Genomic DNA, 16,427 nt, shown 5'->3' with positions numbered 1-16,427 from the left:
AATAATTAGATTCAGGCCCGAGACAAATAAACCAGCAGACAACAGAGACAGTTTGGAGCATCTGCATTTTATGCCCGTATTTAAAAACACTAGCAAGCAGACATGACAGACATTATTTACGGATCATTCATGTCAGGCTTTCACTGCAGGAGCAGCGATTTGCCCAAAAGCTTAGTCAGTGCAGTGATAATTGATGCTGACTTTGTGAACGTGCCAGTGATCAGCACGGGCTGCTGTGATGAAAGGGTTAATAAACACACAAGCAGGAATGTAAGGAATATGTTCACTTTTATTTTCAAGTCTTTTGCATGTACTTTCACATCAAACAGGAACTGGCATTTTCAACTTCCCTACATGTCCATTATGTGAACATGAGAAACACAGTGGAGATACAAACCCGTTACTGTGCAACAATATCGCCAGACATGCGTAAAGCCTCTGCACCTTATGATTTATGAGAATATATATTTTTCTAATGTATAATGAAATAATATGTGTTAATCTGTATGTGTAATGGGTTAATATTCTTGAGTCTCCTGCATACATTTATTCAAGCAAATTTAGAAATGGTGTCTGGAGCCTTTTAAAATAATAGTTCAACATTTTGGGAACCACTCTGGCAGAGAGCTAGATGGGAGGATTGATGCCACTGTCATATCTGTCCATCTGTCTCTAAAGCTCACTAATTAGCAAGTTAAATCTCATTTGTTTGATCCAAACAAAAACCAAAGTGTTAAAATGTAAATTTGCTGTTTTACAGGGGACTACGTGCCAGACAATTTCTTTCTAATTAGTGAGCTGTTAGAGGTGCCGGTGTGTGTGTGTGTGTGTGTGTGTGTGTGTGTGTGTGTGTGTGTTGGACAGAGCAAGGCTAGCTGTTTCCACCTGTTACCAGTCTTTGTGCTAAGCTAACAGTCTCCTGGCTGCAGCCTTATATTCACTCTACAGAAGTGAGCGTGGAGCCTTCTCATCTCAGTCCAGCGAAATAAAAGCGAATAAGTGTATTTCCTAAAATTACGAACTATTTGATTGAATTGATGGGTTTTTTTTAACTTAACAGACGACATATAAATATTGGTGTAATAAAAACAAATAAAAGTCTGACACGGACCAAGAGGAATCTCACTCCTGAAGGAAGAAACACAAGGAGAAAAAAAAGCAAAAAGACAATCACACATCTATCATTGAAATTCAGGTGTTGGTCTCGATGCGTGTTACACTCGGTGGGACTTGTTGGCTTTCATGATGAACCAGAGTCCTGTGACAACTCCAATCAACCCCAGGATCACACCACACACACACACTGATGTCTCCACAGTCTGCCGGTCTGTTTGTTCTTCAGCCTCTGTGAAAGAACACACACACAAACACACACAGATACAGTAGATAGCATAAACATTTCTGTGAAATGAGTTTTGAAAGGTGATACCAGTCCAAATGTTTTTTGGTTAAATTTCTTGACATGTTCTTGGTAGCACGAGAGCGGCAACAGTTATATCTCATTAGGGGAAAAAGGCAAGGGATGTGCAGTCTTGCTAGAAGGGAAATGACATCACCGGTCTCCAGACAGCATGAATCATGGTGCAACATCTTCACTCTTTAGTTCTCCTGTTTGACACTAAAAACATCCACTGACCAATTCATAGCTGGGACTCATAATGACTTACCCCAGAACCTGGAGAGAGGCGCCTGCAGGCTGATGTGGCCCACGCTGCAGGAGTAGATGTCGTTCTCCCGCGGGGTGAATTTCAGGTAGGATGCGGTGCGGAAGCTGAAGTCGCTGTTGGAGTAGTACTTAGTCCGGCTGATGTCACTCCGGTCCACCAGCTGCCCATTCCTGGTCCAGGTGATGTTGACCTCAGGCGGATGGAAGTCGTTGACAAAGCAGATGAGGGTGTTGGGGACCCCGAGCTCCATGTCCTGCTTCGGGTAGATCATGGAGGTAGGACTGACTGCGGATGAATGGGTGGATGGTTGACACAGACAGATAGTTACACTACATGACTTATTATTATTCCAATTCATCCTAAAGGTGCTGCTTCTCCACACCAAATGTATGGTCTTTGCTTTGTGCACGGGGGTACAAACTGATGCCACAAAGTTGGAAGCACAGTATTGGCTAAAATAACACTGTATGCTTTTGCATTTAGATTTGAGCTGCCTCAGGGATTGGACAAACCACAATGCAAAAATACGACATTTACTGTATTTTAATTGTGTTGAAAAATATATTTAACATGGAATTCTTTCTTGATAAGGAGTCAAATGTCAAATCATGGGCTGTGGCTTGAATCATCCCAAAACAGCAAAATACACAAAAACTTTTTCGACGTTTGACATTGTCGATGCAACATTTCTGTTGTGTTTGACAAGTTTCCACTGGGGCTGATACGACTATAAAATAAAAGATATCACAGAATACAAAGATAACTTTAGTGCAAATCATAGCAGAACCAGAGGAAGACTGCCAGAGACACACATACCTCGCAGTATCATGGAGCGCTTGCTAATGAACGGAAACTCCCCAGTGAAGAGCTACATAATAAACAGTGACAGTGACACCTTCACCTGCACTGACAATACAAGCATGATTATACACCCAGAGAGGTTAATTGCAGCTCACAGGGATTTTCCCTGCTGGTACCTGTTCTTCTCTTAAGAATTCACACCACAACAATCTTCTCATTAACTTGTGTTTAATAACCCCGCTTACTGATGCTCCCATTAGACCACAGTTGTTTGATTGACTTTTGTGACTGGGAGGAGGCAATAATCTGGTCTGGGTTTTGGAACAATGAAGTGAGCGGCGATATTCTTGATGCTTACGAATGTTTACTGTGGTCTTCATTTAACAGCTTTAATGTACATCAAACAGGGATCAGAGCCCCACAGCCCTGAGCCTCACAGATTCAGATACATTTTTGTAAACAGTCAGATTATCAGTAAAAACTAAAAAATAATTCCAAAAGAGAAACTCAGTGATTCAGCTTCCTCACCTATGACCTCTGGGGGACTATTTTCTCTCTTTATGGCACGTGGGATGTTGTACTTGCAGGTACCCAGGGACACGTATGTGTCTTCGGCCAGTCCAGGATCAGGGGTCCACTGGTCCGCAAACTCTGGGAGCCGTGGAACTGCCTGATAGGTGACAGGGTCAACGTAGAGGAGCTGATCACCGTCGAATTCAATATCATACTGGCCATCGCCCACCACGTCCCTTTGACAGAAGGTCAAGAAGCGAAGCAAGTGTTTGCCTGCAGGAAATACATATAGCATGACATACTGGTGTTCACAACCTGCAGTCAAGTTGGTTAAAATAGTGAGCTTTGAGAGTAAATTTGGTGACTATGCTCGAGGTAAATATGGCCTGATATCTCAAATAATGTGGAGAACTGACACCAGACGCCATCCGAGTCGCTGCTGAAATTTTGGCTGTGCAGTTTTTGGCTCCATCAGCCGCACTGGCAGGTAACCAACCATGATGGTTTCTGTTGTAAAAATCTAGCTGGCTGGAGAAATCGTTAAATGGAAGAAGATAGGGACGTTTTAGAATCCAGAGCCAAACAGAAAAACTTACCTGGACTGTGTTTTGGAACACAAATAAGTAGCAGTACTGGGAACAGATTCCTTGCCATGTTGTATTTCAGGTGCTATAAACATCATGTCAACCTGGGCAGGTTTCGCTGCCTGTAGCTCCTCCCTCCTAAACATCACTATTGGATTTATATTTTAGTGGCACTTCCTTAATACAGGAACCAATCAAGGCTTGTAACTCAGTGACAACAACGTTTCCACCTTTAAAAAACACTGACGGAAGGTGCAACTCAGATTTTAACACGCCTCGCCGCTGCCACCTACTGGACAAAGGTGGTAACTACAACTTTTACTAAAAAAAAAAGTTTAGTTATTCATTTGTGTTTTTAAGCTATTGTTTTTTTATGAATCATTTAATTAATAAAACTTTAATGAAATCCCAGGCCAGAAGTAATTATAAAATATTCAAATTACAGTGATGGAAAACAGAAAAGCAGCATTTTAGTTGGAACTGGAAACAAATGTTTTTGTATTTCTGGTTTTATATGACTTAAGAATTAATTTAGGGCTGCAACCAACAATTATATTAAACATTTCAACAATTTGAACATAACAATGAATAAATGAACTTGACCAATATCACTGAATTTGCTTTTTCTTTTTTTTTTTTTGATTAATTAATAATTTTGTTGATTAAATGCCAGAATATATTGAAACTGCTCTTTGCCCACAGACAGGTGTCTTTTTTTCTGCTCAAAGCAGCAAAAGTTATTCTTGCTTGAGAAAATGACTAAAATGCTTCATCAGTTTTCAAATAGTTGCAGATATTTTCTCTTGATGCCTTAATCAATGAATGGACTACTCTTAAGACGATTATGAAAACTGTTCCAACTCTGTTGATCAACAATCGCAGGTTTTAAAACATAAAGTCAAACTATCAATCTCCCACTGACCCCAGACAAAAGTCGAACTCTTTCTACAGAAGAGAATAGTTTAATAAACACAGTCGTCAAATGAAAAGTATGTTTCTGAGAGGCAGCAACCTGCTTGACCAGGGGCAGCAACGCTGATGTGAATGCTCTTCAGGAAACATCTTAGACAGTTAGCTGGAATTAGAAATAATTACGTGTAAAAAAAAGAAAGACAGAAAAAAGGAAACAATGTAACTCAAAAAAAAAGAAAAGAAAAGAAAGAAAGACTGAACAGCAGAAATACAAGTTTGTGCAACAGCAAATACAATTTAAATATATACAAGCATATCTTCTTTCACTGAACATTCAACAACAGCTTTAACTATGCATGGACTATGAGTATACTTTCCTGTCTCTCTGAAGGAAACTTGTAGCATTATCCATCTTCAGTTTGTTCAGTCAACTCGTTGTTCCAGTAAGTGCAGAGCAGCTTAAAGACTTCTTCTATGAAACCTTCACTGAGTTTTCAAGTGCTACAGATGTCTTCAAGACACAGTAATGCAATACTTCACAGGTTAAGGAGATTAATGTGGGAATGAGAAACCTGCACTGTGATCTGATAACATTCAGCAGTCTGTGTTCAGTCTGTGTTCTTCAGAGACTGATGCACACTTAAGTTACTGTTTGATATGATGAGGAGAAATGTTGAGAACAATATCAAAGCCGAACTGTAAGAACTGATTCCAAAATACTGAAGACAGACAGTACTTCCATTAGTGTCGCGTTTATAAGACCGGTCAGTCTTAAAATGGCTGGTGGGATTTTGAGGGAATAGTGCAGCCATAAAAATACAATACAAATATGTAAGGTAACTGCAAACTTTGTGATTACAGTATGTTTAACCATTTCTATACTGTACTATAAACCCACCATGTTTTCATGCAGGCTGTAAAACAGACTGCAGCATGAAGCTCAATGTCAAACTGAGGAGAACGATGTATGTAAACAGAACTGTCATAATCCAGAACTCAAACTCAAGTTGTAACCAACTTCGAATTTTAACCTGAACATGGCAGAAAAACATAGGTTTGCTTTTATTTACTGCTCAATAAACCTGTGAACATGAGAAGGAAACTCAGAGCTCCTTAACAACACTGTATTTTAATCTGTTTGTTATTAACAATCTGGATCGTTAAGGCCGACTCCGGGGGTTGGTCTAAAATTAAGTGTGGCAGAAGTCCAGATGTTAGAAAAAGCAAGGCTTATGACCGAAGGGTTGCTGGTTGAAATTCCAGTAACATCTGAGGAAATGTGGGTGAGGAAAACAAATAAATAAAGACTCTTCCATTCCCTCACCAGAGGACACGGCGTGAGGCCAGCCAAAGCAGATTTGGAGTAAGGCCCATCTTTCCACATCCTGTTCTTTTTTTTTTTTCTTTTCTTTTAGTACTCCACTTCCCTCTTTGGGGGATCACCATAAAATTCTTCTTTATAAAAGAAACATAAATTTGTACAAGTATTTACAAAGGGGAGGAGGGGGGAAACCAAGGCATTTAGTGTTTGGGTTCTACATTTATCCACAGAGACTTTGTTTCACATCCCTCAGTCCCACATTCAAAACATTTTACGAGTCCACGTGAAGTGTGTTTTTTTTTTTTGTTTCCATGGTGTCTAATATCTCAGCCAACTACTGTTTCAGGGTGTGTTGCGTCCTGGGCCAGCCCAAATCCCTGAGTTATTAGTGTTTTCACTCTTAGCCAGTGCTAAGGATCTCAACCCGAGTCTGAATCGCTGGTGTCTGAGGATGAGGAAGAGGAGGATGAGGATGATGAGTCGGAGCTGGAGCTGCTGCCACTGAGGCGTGAGGGCTGGGCGTTCGTCTCTACAGCGCTGGGCTTCTCCACTGAGGAGAGAAGAGTCGGTTACAGTAAATTAGATTTGTACAGCTGTACCAGGTAGAGATGAAAAAGAGAAGGTTGTAAAATATCTTATGCGACATGAAAGGTGTGAGGAGACAGTACAGACAGTGAGGATGTATGAGCTCACCTTTAGGTTTCGTAGGTTTCTTGACAGAGTTGAGTTGTCCGCTGACATCTTGCAGCCTCCTCTCCAGCTCCCGCCGCTTCTCCAGAGTCAGCTCCTCTTTGGACTTACCAACGCTGCCTTTCTTTGCTGCTGCTGCTGCTGCTAGTAAAAAGATAACAAGGCTGTAAAACGCCTGGCATCCACATGGTAATGCAGTGACCTATGTATTAGTGTATTGGTGTATTTGTGTAAATGAGCTACAATTACTGTTTATAAAGTGTTAGGGAGTGGAGTGGTTTGGGAGCACTGGGGACAGACATCTGGAGGTAGTATACACCAAATGCATCAATAATAACAGTTTGGTCTACAAAATATTATAAAAATGTGAGAAATGCACATTAAAATATTTTTATGAATGCTTTCAAAATGCTCGTTTTGTCAACCAACAGTCGAAAAGATAGAGGTATCCAGTTTACTGTCACATACGAAAAAGAAAAGAAACAAATGGTTTCATTAAAATGTCGGCAAGAGGAAGAGTTTGGAATTTTTGCTTGAAAAGTGACGATTAACAAATTTTCTAAATAGTTTCAAATCTATTTTCTGTGTGTAGATGAGTCAGCTCTATCAGCTGAGACCAACAGAGCTGAAGTACAAGTTGCATCTTCATTCTGACATGTTTCCCTGATTAGCCCATTTGGCTTTTTTTTTTTTAATTAGGTAATTAGTTTAGAACAAGTAGCTACTACTGTCATCGATGTGGGAAGCTTAGCTTCCTGACATGTCATTGATTAAATCAGTGGTTCTTAAACTTTCTCTAGCGTGCCCCCCTTCAGAAGCAGAAGGGAGTCCAAACCCCCGCCCCCAATTTTTATCAATCATTAACAATGATAGGGGAAGCAACTAAAAGAAAAAGAACCTCTATATGAATCAAATTCATTCAACTTCCACTCCAGGTTTTTCCCCTGGTCATCCACGCCCACCTCCTGCTGCTCTGTGGACCCTGCTCCCAAGATTGAGAACCACTGGAATAAATGCTTTATGCAACGTGCACTGTGTTGCAACGCAGCACATACTAACTTGGCAAATTCATAATTCAAACTTTCCACATTGCTGTATTGGTCTTGAGGAACTTATCCAGCAGCGTTTACTCAGGAGGAAAACTAGCCCTTCATTCACTGAGCCACAGAGTGAGGAGAGATGAATAAAAGATGTGGGTGCAGAACCAAAGTCAAGTGCGTTAACTGGCTGAAAGAAATGACATTACATGCCTGTCAAATTGGTGTAACACTGTGGTGACATTTTTATTTCTTCAGCAGTCCAGTCAGGGGAAAAAACCCAATTCTGATATCAAAGTGTAGAACTGTTGGTGTGCATTCAATCTTGAACACTGACAAAAAAGCAGCCAGACCCTCCATCATACACAGTCATTACACGATTGTCTTCATGTTTGTTCTGCCATGTTATAATCTTACATGCTGTTTGTGTTATTGTAACTCAACAACTGGCCGAGGGACAACACTTGAAAATTAGTCTTTTGGCTATAAAATCTAAATGGAAAAAATATATATACTGCTTAAAAGGGTTGGCAGATCTGGGCTGTGTTTTAATCAACACACCACAAACTGTAAAAGTCATGTGTTAACCATTACTGACTCGCATTTGAAATAAACAAAAAAAATTAGTGGCTTAGTGCTCTGCTTTACAAAGCTCAGCTGCTGTGAGATGGACTGAACCGTTATTTTGTTCTTTCTATGTCGAGTGACGTTGATGCATCTGAACCAACCACAGTGAAATTCAGTGGCAGTTAAGTACTTGCAGTTCTGGTGCATTTTTACTGTCCAAAAGTCTTCACTTTAGCTAAGTGCTGCCCCCAAGTGCTGGCCTACAAGACAATCCTCATTCACATGCTAGGTACTGATTTTATCCCTGTATTGTATCAGTAATTCTAATTACATGTAAATGAGTGCAAGGATACAAACCAATGTGTGTTTTGGTGGACGTTTCATTTACCTAGCTCGCCGTACGGCTTACGAGGCTTCTTCCTCAGACAGGTCATGACGTAACGCTCCAGCTCTTTCAGTGTCGATGGCTTGAGCGTTTCAAAGTCAATCTCAATCTCCTCTGGGTTGGTGTCCCGCAGCGACGGCTCCCTGGACTGAATGATGTGGACCACGCGACCCAGCTTCTCCCCCGGTAACTTGTTGATGTCGAGGCTCAGCTGGCGCTTTTCGTCATACGTCATGGGCACGATCTCCTCCTCTTCCTCTGAGTCGTAGTGCGGCAGCATGGAAGGTGCCACTGGGGGGTAGAACGGCTTCTTTGTGGTCCTGAAGAATTGAGAGGAACAGACAACATCGGGACAAATGCCAATATTATCAGCTGCTTGACATTCAGAACAAAAATCTGAGATACAACATTATATATATATTTTTTTAAATCTCTAAATTAAAGCGAAGGCGAGATAAAGCTATACGGTTACTGGTAAGGTGGGTAATTATTTTACTACTAACTTGCTGTTCTTGTTGCTCTTCTTCCCCTGGCCTTTCTTTGGCTGGGAGCCACCTGCTTTGGCAGATTTGCTCTTCAGTATCTTGCCGGGCATCTTCCATTCCTCAGAGCCAGCTCTGCTTCTGCTGCCCCGACTTTTCTTCTCCAACTTCTTCTTTTTCTTCTTCTCCTTTTTTTCCTTCTTCTCTTTCTTCTTCTTGGGCTTGACGATGGGGCCTTGAGAGAGGGCAGCCAGCTGCTCGTGCATGGCTCGGAGCTGTGAGAAAGTTACATTTCTTTAAAAAAAATGATCACTGTGCAAACCATTTTTGCTTCCACTTGAAACCTGTTGGAATAAAGTCAGCTGGATTAAGAAAGAGAGCTGGAGGTACTTACTTGTGTGCACACCTGGTCCTGTAACTCAGCCAACCGGTGCGCTCGCTCTTCCTCACTGTCTGAGGTGGGGCTGCTCTCACTCTCTTCACTCTCGCTGCTGGGCTCACTCTCGGAGGTGGAGGAAGATGAGGACGAGGAGGAGGAAGAAGAGGAGGAAGAGGATGTTGGGTGGCCACTCATTGACAGGGTCGTATGGTCCATATGTGGTTCATCTGGCATCTTGGCAAAACGGAACTCAAACACATCCTGGAGCACAAACGAAAAAAACAAACCAAAGAGTAAATTAACAATTAAAAGACTTTTCTCACAGTCTGTATTTTTTTTTGCTGCATTTTCATTCACTCTGAATATTTGAAGCAGATTTAGACGGTGAAATTCACCTGCAGCTTCCGTGCCATGCCCACAACATCATGGTCAGGTGGGTTGTACTTGTAGCAGTTGGAGAACATGAGTCTGACATCACTAGCAAACTGCTGAGCATCCCTGTATTCACGACAGTCCATCTTCCTCTGATGAAGAAATGGGACAGGACAATTTTAGTGCTTCAAAAAGAGGAAGTTTTTCCCTTTTTTTTTTTTTTTTTACATTTCTTTATTATTAATGACTCAAGCACCAACATCTGTGTTTGTCAGCATGTTTTATTTTACAATCCACCATTAAGAAATTTTAAAAAACATCACTTTACTATGTAATCAGCAGCACAGCAGGAGCAATATTCTTTTCAAGAGTTATAAGTACATGAGACGTCACCTTGATGGTGCTGAGGTCCATGGGACACTTGATGATATCGTGATAGTCATGAAGTCCGAGCGCAGCTGCATCCACGGGTGTGTAGAAAGGCCAGGCGTACGCAGCATGTTTCTTTGATAACATGTCTTTCAGTAAACCGCTGCAGTACCTCAGCTGCGGGCTGAGTTTGCCCTTCTTCGAGGGCTGAGCCTGGACAGAATCAGGCAAGTCCTTCTTGGGGGGTTTGATGGGGCGTCCGCTGCCGACTCTTCGACCAGCATTAGCCATCATTGGCTGTAGAAGGACGGGACCTCCAGAGCTCCTGACCAGACCCATACCAGGTGGAGTATCTAAGCTCATGCCCCCCATGGAGGAGACGGTGTGCATGGACGTGTCGTGGACTTGGCCCCCGTGTCCTCCTTTCCCTAGACCCACCATGTGTGTTGCTCCGGACATGCCCACACCAGATATCCCCACAGTCAAGCCCATGGTGGATGGAGTGGTGGTGTCTGCCTTTCGTTTTACACCTTTCTTCTACAGAGAGAAATAAAGTGGTCGGATGTCAATATACAATTATTACTCTTGCAAGTCAAGATTAGATTTCTTAAAAAACTGAATGTACTAAATATTTTAGGGGTTCTTTGCATAAGGCAAAATTAAAAAAACATCTATTGAATATGCTAAAACCCTAAACTAACTACTCTTGTTGTCATTATGTTATTGTATGTGCAGCAGGAGGCAGCCACTTCAGAGATTTCTACACCAATGATAATCAGTATCATGCTTTGCTGTATGTACCTTGGTCGTGGGCTGTGTAGGGGGCAGGCCCATGATGTTGGCCGGAGGCAGGCTTTTGGTCAGCACAGTCTGGGGAGAGTTGGCTAACATGGACTCCCCCGTGTCCGAGGAAGAAGGGGAGTAGGCCGACTGCGACACTGCTGGCACCTGCTGAGCCCTCAATGCTGGGAGATACAGTAAAGTCAACTTTAGCAAGCTACAGAAGTAAAACTCTGCTACAGATTGAAAAATGAACACCAAATATTTGGGAGGCAGCGTATTGTCACTGGAGACGTTCAACTGGAAATATAAGACAGAAAATGTGTGTTCACAGCAGAAAACTCCAGAATACATCTGAAGATTTCCAGTGGTAAATGAATACAACAACTTTGTAAATAATTTCAAATTCTGTAAGACTTTGTCACTAACTCACTGTTAGATTTACGACCTCTTCCCTTGTTGTTTTTGCTTCGGGGAGCTGGAGGAGGAAGCTCAACTTCCTCCTGCGGCATCTGGGCCACCTTCTGGAGAAAGATCTTCTCTAGGGACTGGGCCATCAGTACAATGTCGTCTGTCGGCTAACCAAGAAAACATTTTATAACACATTAGTACAACTAAAAGAAGCTATAACTGCTTAATTAAAAAACAATGCATTTCAATTTAAATATATGAATTACTGTAGCTCAGATTACTTGATTTGACTTTATTGGTCCTGTAATTCCTATCTGATTAATTCATGTGGCAGCTGATGAAAATGTCAATATAATTTTTATGATGTAAAAATACCAAACATTTGGGGGATACAACTTCATAAATGCTTGCAACATGTGTTATTACATGTCATTACTTATGACATTTTATAAAGGAAATGAATAACAACAAACACATCATGGAATCACCCTCATCTGTAAACATTTCTCATGTGCCGTTTACCTCCCAACAGCGGATGATTGCAGTGTAGATCCATTACCAAATTATAAAATCCATTATAAAATGTAGATGCATTACCAAATGGATCTACACTGCATTTTTGAAAGGCAGCACAAGGATGCTGCAGTCACTCGTTTCCTCATTAACTGTCCTTCTAAAGCACATACAGGTACAACAGGAGGTACAACACATGCAGGTCAGCAGGTAATCTGTTATTACTTAGGACAGGGGAGTGTCTCAGACAGGTTTCTGTTTGAAAATTGTTAGATGAAGCCTTCATGTTAAGAAAAGGGTCTGGGCCTGGATCATCAATAAAGACTGTTACGTCAGTTAAAAGTTGAAACAAATCTACACTTTCGTTTTTCACCCCTCAACTGGGTCAGTGAAAAGCTGCAGACACTTACTGTATTTCAAACCCCCAACACATATTTTCAAGGTAAACATAGGCCTTGTGCTTTATAACCCTCCTGTTATCCCTGCTGTGCTAAGTCCCACCTGATACCAAGTCACATCATGAGAGTATTTGCATTTTGCGAGGAAAGAGTAAGGGAGAAATTAAAAAGAAGAGAAAAACATCTGTTTTTTTAAATCTTTTCACCTACCTTGTTGTAAATGTAGCAGTTGGTGAACATTGTGTTGAAGTCCTGTATGCACTCACTTGCACTGCGGTAGAAGTTGTTCTCCAGACGCTTTTTTATGGTCCCCATGTCCATGGGTTGTTTGATAATTTTATGGTAATCCTGAAAAAGAATGAGAGATAAAAGTTTTTTTTTTTTCCTTTTTTATTAAAACAAAAAACAGAACGCTTCTTTCCAACATAGTTTAAAAAACTGTTTTGTTTATTTTAACATCTTGAGACACACAAGGGGATTTTAGAAAGCTGTCAACTAGCCAAACTGAAAATCAAAAATTAACAAACTATCAGAAGGAAAATCAATTAGGGGATTTTTCCTTCATCATCTGAGCCTTGGCACTACCATGAATTGCAGAAACATGAGTACAGCTCATCAACTTGAAAGTGAAAGTAGAAAGTGAAATTAGAAGGTGAAAGTCTGTCTGTTAAAGCCCCCCTGTTTAACCCACCGGTAGGTTAAGCCTGTAGGCATCCACAGGCTCATGGAAAGGCCAGGCAAAGTGGTGCCTCCACAGAGACTTCATCAAGGTCTTCTGCAGGTACTGCAGCTGGTTGGTCATGCGGCTTGGCCGGCTGGGATCCTTGACTGGGGGCTGTGGTGGGATGGGGGGGCCCTGGGGCATCGTGTGCGGCAGAGAGGGGCTCTCAAAGTCCTCGTACAGCAGGGAGGGCTTGCGAATGCGCTTGCCCGAGCTGCTATGTTGGTCCATCCCGCCACCAGACAACCCGACCAGGGAGCTGAAGTGAAGGACACCGAAAGGCCAGAGGATGGAAAAAGATAACAAGAGATTTTATGATGAAAGTTTAATAAAAAAGGAGAACAACGAATCCATCAGTGTGTGGGAATTCAAAGACACACAATGTCCACACACAGCGAGAAAGAAACGCCTGCTAGTGAAGGAAATGGTCATAACTGTGCTGCATGACTTTTTCAACCTTGATTGATGCAACCATGGATTCACCGATCTGCCATCCACTAGAACAATGGCACGTACTCATGGAAAATCCGCTAATGTCAAACGGTGCAGCTTATACATGCTTCATTCACATAACCCATATGACCAATGAAACCACAGCTCTGCCTCCTGGTCAGCTCAACATCATCTAGGAAACTAGGCCTCTATCAACAGGCTGCTACTTTTAGCACAGACATGGGAACCGCCATCACATGGGTCCTCGCCACCTAAAAAACAAACATTAACTTCTAATAAGGCTGGGTAATAAGACCACCAAAACTAAATGAACATCATATATTATCACATTTAGCTCACATGAACACATGAAACAGCTTTATTTTAAAAACTGTGGCTCATAAGTATATTATGAATCATGGGAAAAATAGGCTTAGACATAGCACTAATTCCAAACCTGTAACTGGTAATTCAATGAAATATATTACTCTCTCATGATAAAGCTACAACAACTAGTCAATCCACACATGACACAAAAAATAAATACTTGCTAGCCCTGCACTTTTCTGTGTAAAACTGTCAGCTCTGGTTTCTTCCCTTACATAAAGGAATGAATGTTTTTAATACTCCTGCCTATACCTGTGACTGACGCGCTGTGGTCTTACAGTTGCAGGTGAGAAAAGGAAGACTGAAAATGAAAATGCTCTACAAGTCCCACAATCTTCAGTCTTGGCTGTGGTGCAACAAAACTACACAGAGCATGTTCTACGTAACAGAGGTCTCTCAGTGCATGTAGTCAAAGACCCACTAAGCAGAGCACATGAACCAGATTTAGAAAAGTTAAATCTCACCCCAGTTCAGGACACACACCTGCTCCACTGACACACAACCTGCAGCAAAGCCTGTGAGCTGATTTTCTACATCAATCAGAATCCCAGCAACACAAAGAATGGCTCAACCGCATTTGTTTAAAGAAAAACATGAGCCATTGTGTAATGAATACATTACAATATAAACTTTCAGTCACCTTATATTTTAGCTTTATGGATTATTTATCAAGTAATGCAATTGTAAATTAACTTGAAATAAAAGTGTGAATTAAAATGTTTTGTGACTCTTTACTGGAAATGACCTAGATCTTGATCAATAAAATTGTTGATAAAATCTATAAGTGACTTGTGCACCTGTGTTCAACAAAATACAAATTTAGGATCTGTTAAATACAATTGTCCTCTATAGAGTTATGAGATTATGTCCAATAAAATTCAAAGTCATAAACTTTTGCCAAAATGCGAGATACACCAACAAATCACAAGCGTAATAATGATACTTGGAAACCATAAGAATCATACCGAGCTTTATATTCTATGACCTAATGGTTTATAATTAGAAAACACTTGCACAACTCCATGACTAACAAAATGTGGCTTTGTTTTTTTTTTTTGTTTTTTTCAATCTGCATTGAATCAACTTCTGCTTACACTTAAATGCACCATAACTAATACAACAGAACCTACTACAAACCATCTTTACCATTTAATCCAAGCGGTGAAAGAAAAACCAGACCCTTGTATTTGCAATCCAACAGCTGAGGATCGCGTGGTTTGGACGCCCCGCCCTCACTGTTTGTAAACACTGCCTCACAATGACAGAAACCAAAGACGGACAGCGATTTTCTGTCAAAAATTAAAAAAAAAAAAGCAAAACCACGAAGCCTTTCCTCATCGGCGCTGCTTCATAAAAAGATCGGAACATTAACCGGTCAGTCGATTCCTCTCATTTTGCTCCAGCACACAGACAGTTCGACGTCTGCTAACCGAGTGCTAGCTCCCGTCACCGGACCGCACACAATGCCTGACAAAGCTATCTGAGCGCTGCCACCTTTGTGCATGTTAAAATCTGAGTGTAGCTGCATAAGGAACACGGTATTTTACTACGAGATACTTAATGTGATAGTCTCATGAGCCGCGGGATTAGCGTTAGCAGGGTGTCTGAGCAATGAATGACAGAGAGCCGGCGGGAGCAGCCGGCTGACCCAGCCGGTGGGGCTGCAACTGGCATTTGTTTCCCCGATGCCGGCTCACCTGTGAAGCTAAAAGCTAAAATAAACTAGTCCAGACATTTAGCAACATTTAAGCAGATATTCAGCAAGTCGTGAGATATTCTGTTGTAAAAGCGAAGAAAATCGGTGTGTGTCTTCAGACAAGCTAGCGTTGTTATGGGGAGGCTAACGGTAACAGTAACGTAGCAAGATGACATCTAACGTTAGTCCACCTTCATGGGCGCTGCGGCGCCAACAAACCGTCAGTTTGAATAAAAATGCTGCGGACATTACCTGTCGTGAGGCGGGTTGACGGCCGCTTCCATCGGGCTGAAGGCGGATATTAGTACGATCCAATTTTTCCACCTCTGTTGACGCTGCACTTCCACGGAAATGCCACTGAGCTCCTCCGCAATGAAATGGCGCCTCTACGCTTCCGTTTGACCCTATATAAACCCACCACGTGGCAGTTTTGCGTATTTCCTGTCACGTGCGTGCTGAGTCTGCTCTCTGATTGGCTGTCAGCAGACGTCTGTCCAGCAGAGCACACGCCCCTCATTCCACGGTCGGTACATCTTGTTCTCTGTCATGTATTTTTGAATACAATAGGAGCAGGCGTCGCACTGCGTTAAATTGCTCTCGTTGTTAGACTTTTGCACCATAGTAACCACAAATACTTTAATCTTTAATCTGACAGACGAATGTCCTTCTATCTACAGGGAATGGTGTTATGATGTGTCTATGTTATCTGCAGTATCTGGGCTGCTGATGCAGGACTTCTCTGCCTTATAGAATACCTTCGGATTACCTTTTGGTAACTCTTCGTATTTTTATGGACAGTATGAGACTGAATATTATTTTGGCCTGGGTCATATGTGTGGACAATCAGAGAGATGAAAACAAAGTTGGATTACCAACCAGGCAAAGTGGCCAACTGCCCAGAAGCTGTGTCAAGGAATGAACACAGAAAACCTCAGGCAAGGTTAATATTATTCCATCATAGCAGAACTGAAAGGCAACCAATAATCATTATCAATAAGTGTGACAGTTAT

The 16,427-nt window shown here is 41.6% G+C and overlaps 2 protein-coding genes across 3 annotated transcripts; both read right to left on the bottom strand.

Moving 5' to 3' along the window:
• Nucleotides 1-271: 271 nt before the first annotated feature.
• Nucleotides 272-3,696, bottom strand: LOC130172923 (H-2 class II histocompatibility antigen, A-U alpha chain-like). The gene is made up of 4 exons (XM_056381899.1): nt 3,578-3,696; nt 2,997-3,254; nt 1,668-1,952; nt 272-1,345 (listed from the first exon to the last, which is right to left on the bottom strand). The coding sequence occupies exons 1-4, from the start codon at nt 3,633-3,635 to the stop codon at nt 1,215-1,217; spliced, it is 732 nt and encodes a 243-aa protein (XP_056237874.1). The 5' UTR covers nt 3,636-3,696; the 3' UTR covers nt 272-1,214.
• A 1,056-nt stretch (nt 3,697-4,752) lies between these two features.
• brd2b (bromodomain containing 2b) lies at nt 4,753-15,807 on the bottom strand. 2 transcript variants are annotated; one of them, XM_056381884.1, is made up of 12 exons: nt 15,670-15,807; nt 12,873-13,161; nt 12,392-12,529; nt 11,293-11,437; nt 10,881-11,044; nt 10,104-10,616; nt 9,734-9,862; nt 9,354-9,599; nt 8,981-9,234; nt 8,481-8,797; nt 6,492-6,632; nt 4,753-6,348 (listed from the first exon to the last, which is right to left on the bottom strand). In XM_056381884.1, the coding sequence occupies exons 1-12, from the start codon at nt 15,699-15,701 to the stop codon at nt 6,218-6,220; spliced, it is 2,499 nt and encodes an 832-aa protein (XP_056237859.1). In that variant the 5' UTR covers nt 15,702-15,807; the 3' UTR covers nt 4,753-6,217. The 2 variants fall into 2 exon arrangements, with proteins under 2 accessions (XP_056237859.1, XP_056237860.1); XM_056381885.1 differs by having other exon boundaries at nt 6,492-6,629.
• Nucleotides 15,808-16,427: the final 620 nt, after the last annotated feature.

The sequence above is a fragment of the Seriola aureovittata genome, chromosome 7 (assembly GCF_021018895.1).
Source record: "Seriola aureovittata isolate HTS-2021-v1 ecotype China chromosome 7, ASM2101889v1, whole genome shotgun sequence".
NCBI classification, from domain to species: domain Eukaryota; kingdom Metazoa; phylum Chordata; class Actinopteri; order Carangiformes; family Carangidae; genus Seriola; species Seriola aureovittata.
The sequence above is the reverse complement of the archived record's forward strand: the minus strand, read 5'-3'. Positions and strand labels throughout refer to the sequence as shown.

Coding starts and splice junctions, on each gene's coding strand:
- LOC130172923 (XM_056381899.1), bottom strand. CDS start 3,635: ATGGCAAGGAATCTGTTCCCAGTACTGCTACTTATTTGTGTTCCAAAA. Junction 3,255..3,577: donor TGTTCCAAAACACAGTCCAG/GTAAGTTTTTCT, acceptor TATTTCCTGCAG/GCAAACACTTGCTTCGCTTC. Junction 1,953..2,996: donor TAGTCCCCCAGAGGTCATAG/GTGAGGAAGCTG, acceptor ATTCATCCGCAG/TCAGTCCTACCTCCATGATC.
- brd2b (XM_056381884.1), bottom strand. CDS start 15,701: ATGGAAGCGGCCGTCAACCCGCCTCACGACAG. Junction 13,162..15,669: donor GTCAACCCGCCTCACGACAG/GTAATGTCCGCA, acceptor CCTTCACTTCAG/CTCCCTGGTCGGGTTGTCTG. Junction 11,045..11,292: donor AAGAGGTCGTAAATCTAACA/GTGAGTTAGTGA, acceptor TGTATCTCCCAG/CATTGAGGGCTCAGCAGGTG.